This window comes from Phocoena phocoena, chromosome 5 (genome assembly GCF_963924675.1).
Source record: "Phocoena phocoena chromosome 5, mPhoPho1.1, whole genome shotgun sequence".
Lineage (NCBI taxonomy): Eukaryota > Metazoa > Chordata > Mammalia > Artiodactyla > Phocoenidae > Phocoena > Phocoena phocoena.
In genome coordinates, this window is record NC_089223.1 from 24,654,497 (window position 1) to 24,660,496 (window position 6,000).

A 6,000-nucleotide genomic window follows, 5' to 3' on the forward strand; every position below is an offset into this window, starting at 1 on the left:
CAAGAACTGTGTTAGGAAGTGATTTTGACCATTAAGGAGGAAAAATTCGGCCAAGGGCCTAAAGAACTCCAGATATACCCTTCCTTCCTACTACCAACTCCAAAACAGACTTTATTTTTAAGTCAATTATTTTTAGTACACCTACACGGCCTTGCAGAGCATTAAAAAAAAGAGTGGAATCTGCTCAAAGACAATTCTTTGCAAACATTCTACCTTTTCCAAAGTCTGGCTTTCCCAAACTGTACATTTTCCGCCTTCTGATTCAAGCTGACATCGGCGGGCTTGACTACTCCCCGTTCCAAAGTCCAGCAACAGGAAAAAAAAAATCATGTTCCGCGAGTTAAGTCTGGTGCACCACCTCCTCTAGGAAACATTCGGTTTACTGGTGGGAACTCTGCGCTTATAAAACCAAGAGGAGGGGAAAAGAACATTTCGCCCTGTCGCCAGCCATCAAGCAAGGGTACAAGGCTCTCCGCAGGCCTCACGGGCTGGCCTCAACTCATTACCTCTTCGCCAGCAGGGACAACACCCAGATAATTTACAGGTCTTTAAGTTTCGGTTTAGAGCTTCCAGACCCGGAGCAGCGTCCGGTTCCGGCGCGACAATGGGCCGCTGTGAGGACGCCGGGGCCACGCGCAGCCCGGGAGGTAGGCGGCCCGGCCCGCCCGCCGCTTCCCACCCGATCCCGCAGCCTCCCCGTGCCGGTCCCCGCCCCATTACCTGCTCCGCCACGGCCCGGAACAGGCACGACCCGTCCTTGGCGACCAGTTTCCGATACAAGCCCAGTTTCCGCAGATAGGCGTCCATGGGCGTCGCGTCTTCCCGGGGCGCCGCACCGCCCTGGTCGCCGCCGTCTGGGGCGCCGACGGCCGCCTCCATGTTGCCGGTCGCGCTGCAGGCCCGGCGCTGCGCGGGCTAGCCCCACATGGCCGCGCCGCCGGCTCCTCGACGCCCCGGCCTGGGGCGGGCGGCGGCTCGGGCTCGGGCTGGGCACGCGGCGGCGGCTGCAGGCGGCGGCCCGAGGCAGCGGTCAGCGTGCATAGGGGAGCCCTGCCTAATGCATGGCCAGGCGCACGCGGCCACCTCCCGAGGGCCCACGCGCCCACGGGCAACGGGGGAGAAATTCACGAAAACCCAAGAGCGAGGAGTCACTTCCCGGCGGCCTCGCCGCCCGGCTCAGCAACTGCGCCCGGGGGTCGCCGCCCCCACAAGTTTCCTTGTCCCGACCCGGCTGAGGAGAGGAAAGCCCCGCACCCGAGCGCGCGCGGAGCCGGCTCAGGTGAAGCGAGGCCTGCAGCCCCAACACCGGCAGCCGAGGAAGCCGAAAGAGAAAGACGCGGCCTCTCGTCTCCCCACCTCACAGGAGGGCGCCGGAGGGGCGGGGAGCGGGCGGGGGCGCCCAGCGGAGGGCAGCACGCTCGCAGCCCAGATTTTGTTTTCGCTTTCGGCCAGACAGCGGAGAGGACGGCGGGAGGTGTAGTTTGGCCAGCGGCAGGAAGTCGGCTTGCGGCGGGCGGGGACGCGCGGCCGGCCTACCCGGGGGAGGCGCCCGGGAGGCACGGGGACTACAAGTCCCTACAGCGCGGGCGCCGCCGCAGCCGCCCGGAGCCGGCTTCGAGCTTTCCGGGCACAGCGTCCGCGAGCAGGCCGAGGGTCTCAGCTGGCCGACGCGCAGCAACCTGCGCGCGCCGCCCCGCCCGGCCGTCCGCCCACTGCGCCGCGGGGCCGCGGGAAGTGCGCGTGCCCTGCGTGCGTGGAGTCGCCAGGGACACTGAGGCTGCTGGGTCGGCCCTTTGTGTATTTCCAAACAGAGGGCGCACCTGTCTGCTCCCCTCCCCGGCCTCTTCTCCTGGCGTTTCCATGGAGGTGGCTTTAACGGCTTAAACAGAAAATAGAGCTAATTGGCGAAGGCTCCTGGAACTGGCACCGTGCGGGGCGACACAGGCTGTCCATAAATCAACCGTGGCCTGCTGATTCCTATTAGAGATTAGATGTACAAGCTCGTGCACTATAGCAAGATGATGCCTTTGCCACAGACATTTTGGTTCACCGTGCCACTGTAGCTGCCCACCGCGGCACAAAGAGATGGTCGCCGGTCGGAAAAACTTAGATATTTTTTCTTGAAAAATTCATCTCGTAATTGCTTGATAACGTGCTGGACTTGTCCTGGGTTCCAGCAGTGCTTGCTGGAGGATTCCCGTTCAACTTCCCACCCTACGAAGTTGAATGACAATATATGCTTTAGAACCTAGAATTTATCCAGCATGTTTTTGTGACACCAGAATTTTATTTTTACTAAAGTACAACAGCATCTGGTGTCCTAATCATTTAAAGACATGGTTAACCATAAAATCTACTCCAGCCTTGAGGCCATGGTGCGCCAGGATGGGGCTGGGGGGACTGGAGAGTTTCTGTAGGTTTAGACATGTGGTCAGACAGGCTCTGGAATGGGGGCAAGGCAGGCCAGAAGGTGAGAGCCCAGTGCAAATTACCGAAAGTTCTATTTTAGAAATTTGTTTTTGGTACTTGGTGCAAACAATGACTCCCATATTCACTTTCCTTTGAACTTCTAAATTTGATTTCTTAAGGTTTAAAGATTCAATATCCAATTTTTTGTATTAGAGAATTAGAGAAAAAAGTATTCTAACCTAAATGAATTTTCTTGTCCCATTATTAAATTTTGTACATTTTGTAGAGAAATAAACGCTTCAGAATCACTTTTAGAAAAATCTAGTTTCAAGTCAAACCTGTTGCTTTTCTTTCTTTAAAAATATATACATTGCATATACTTCTCATTCCACTCAAAAAGAATTATGCAGTATTGCTACTACCTACAACATGGCTTGCTTTTTTTTTTTTTAAATATGGCTTGCCTTATAAACCCACAGAGGAATTGAAAGTAAAGTAATATCTAAACTATAGAGCTTAAATATTGAATTCTTAAAATGAGTAGATTCTATAGTATTAATAAGCAACAGACTTTCTGATATGCCAAAAGAAAGCTATGCCTTTCCTAATATTTATGTTACTATTCCTTCAATAAGAATTCTGAAGCTTATCTCATATTCAATATGTATTTATGGGAAATCTGTGTCTAGCATGCTAAGATTGCACTGCTAATTATCTTGAGGATATATTAGAAACATATTGACAGGGGCTTCACGTTTGAAAATTTATCAAACCTTACTTTGTAATTGAAATGTTCATGATTACATTTGCTCTAATTTTTTTAGAAGTCATTCAAAAAGCTTTGCTCATTTTTTATATGCACAATAATTTCATTTTGAGTGGCTAACAGTGTTTCAAGCATATTTTCCATTTTAAGCCTTATCCATATTTTAATCTTATTTAAATGTGCTTACATACATATATTTTTAATAACGTATGTAACATCACCATTTTCTAAAGCCCCCAAATTCCTTTGAAATACTTTGAAAAGGAAACCAAATACATCATTAACACTACAATGTCTCTATTTTCCATTGCAAAAATGTAATTCACTGATAATAGTATAATCAAATGGATATGATCATTTAAGTATTATGGTTGGGGCTTCCCTGGTGGCACAGTGGTTGAGAGTCCACCTGCCAATGCAGGGGACATGGGTTCGAGCCCTGGTCCGGGAAGATCCCACATGCTACTGAGCAACTAAGCCCATGCACCACAACTACTGAGCCTGCATGCCACAACTACTGAGCCCACGTGCCACAACTACTGTAACCTGCGCACGTAGAGCCCGTGCTCCACAACAAGAGAAGCCACTGCAATGAGAAGTCCAAGCACGGCAACGGAGAGTAGCCCCCGCTCCCCGTAACTAGAGAAAGCCCGCGCAGCAACGAAGACCCAAGGCGGCCAAAAATAAATAATTAATTTTTTTAAAAAAAGTATTCTGGCTGGCCCTAAAGTTGACTTTTGATATTTTTTAAAATGAATTATTAAATACTAAGAAAACAGAGGCCTTTATCAGAATTCATCGCAATTCTTTGTTATCTTGTAAAAATGTGGTTTGTTATCAGAAGTATAAGAAGAATAACACATTTCCAGTCTTTTCTACACATGAGGGCTTGGCAAAATTACTTATTATCCTCACTCTTACTGAATGAGCGCAGAACAGCCTCACTCTAAACTGGCTGCTTTGGGTTCCAAAATTAGAAGTAAAACACCTGTTGTATCTGACCCTGGGCCTGTTTAAGGAAATCCTTTAGGTATTTTGAGACCTGATCCAAGACAGACCCTCTGTATGCCAAATCCCCAAATATAGCTCACTGTTTAGGCAATGTTAAAGGATCCTATGACTTTAAACTGGACCAATACTTACAGAAATTCACTTGCTTTCAAATTCACTTGTTGACATTAACCTCTGAAACTTTTCAAGAAGCCACATCTGATTGACGATGTTCCCTCTGAGGAAGCCATTTCTGATTAGCAAAAGTGAAGACATTTTAATCAAATATAACCTGAAGGATTCAACGCTCCTTAGAACCTAACGGAATTAAAGTCATCTTATGCAAATGTGTCGACTGTTTTTCTTGTACACAGTTAAATACCTCAAGTCTGTTTGTTTGTTCTGACACACTTTGGAGATAATTGTATCCGGTGGAATATTTTTGTTCTAAAAAATGGTAGATTTTCTGCAGATTTTTTTCCAATAACAGGTTAGGTGTTATGGTAGCCAGCCTCAAAGATGGCCCCCAATGACCCCTGCCTCCTGGTATTCACACTCCTGTATAATTGCCTCCACCTTATAGCAAGATTGGTCTGCTTGATCAATAGAATAGAGCAAAAATGATGGTACATCATGGCTGAAATTAGGTAATAAGAGACCCTTTTGGCATTTTGGTGTTCTCTTACACTCCCTGTCTTGTGGGGGACTCTGGTGGAAGCTGGTTGCTATGGGTCCTGGACAAACTTACAGAGAAGTTCTCTTGGTGGGGAACTGGAGCCTCAGTCAACTGCCATGTGAGTCACTTTTGAAGTGAGTCCTCCAACCCAGTCAAGCTTTCAGACGACTGCAACCTCATGAGAAACCCTCAGCTGGAACCATCCAGCCAAAGTCTGAGATTCTTTTTCTTCCCCCTGACCGGGGATTGAACCCAGGCCCCGCCAGTGAACGCATGGAATCCTAACCACTGGACCACCAGGGAATTCCCCAGGTCTGAGATTCTTAATTCTGAGATTCTGAGATTCTTGACCTCAGAAACTATGTGAGATAACAAATGTTTGTTGTGTTAAGCTCCTAAATTTTGGAATAATTGGTTATACAGCAATTAATAAGTATTACAGATATAACACTCCATTGTTTCTCTTTACTAGGTAGACATAGAACGTATGTCAATAATTCATTAAAATAACCACTAATTTAATATCCTTAATGGTTTTACTATTTTTCTAAGTTGACAGTAAGTGGAATTTCTTTTTTAAATTTATAAAATCCTTTACAAAAGTAGAAAAACCTAGGGGCTTCCCTGGTGGCACAGTGGTTGAGAGTACCCCTGCCAATGCAGGAGACACAGGTTCGTGCCCCGGTCCGGGAAGATCCCACATGCCACGGAGCAGCTGGGCCCGTGAGCCATAGCCGCTGAGCCTGCGCGTCCGGAGCCTGTGCTCCGCACGGGAGAGGCCACAACAGTGAGCGGCCCACGTACTGCAAAAAAAAAAAGAAAAACCTAAAATGTCTGGGCTTCATTGTCCCATAGCATTTTGGTTTGTTTTCTATAAAAATTAAAGTAATTAAATCCTACAAGAAACCTATTTTATGAAGAAAGACCTATTTCTTTCAGATCCTATGTGCTGGAGACTGCTAACTGTCCTCCACTTTGCATTTCATTTCTCCTGAATATTAGCTGGATGGCCATGCACACATTTCCCAGCCTACCTTTGAACTAAATGTGACCATGTGACTATTGTAGGCCAATGAGATGTGAGCAGAATTGATGAGTTTGGGACTTCCCTGGTGGTGCAGTGATTAAGAATCTGCCTGCCAATGCAGGGGACACAGGT

The 6,000-nt window shown here is 47.6% G+C and overlaps 1 protein-coding gene across 1 annotated transcript in view; it reads right to left on the minus strand.

The window, feature by feature from the left end:
• OTUD4 (OTU deubiquitinase 4) overlaps positions 1-879 on the minus strand; it is a 37,747-nt gene extending 36,868 nt beyond the window's left edge. The window contains exon 1 of the mRNA XM_065877888.1: positions 721-879. Coding sequence (XP_065733960.1) covers positions 721-879 — 159 coding nt within the window. The remainder of the gene's footprint in view (positions 1-720) is intronic.
• Positions 880-6,000: the final 5,121 nt, after the last annotated feature.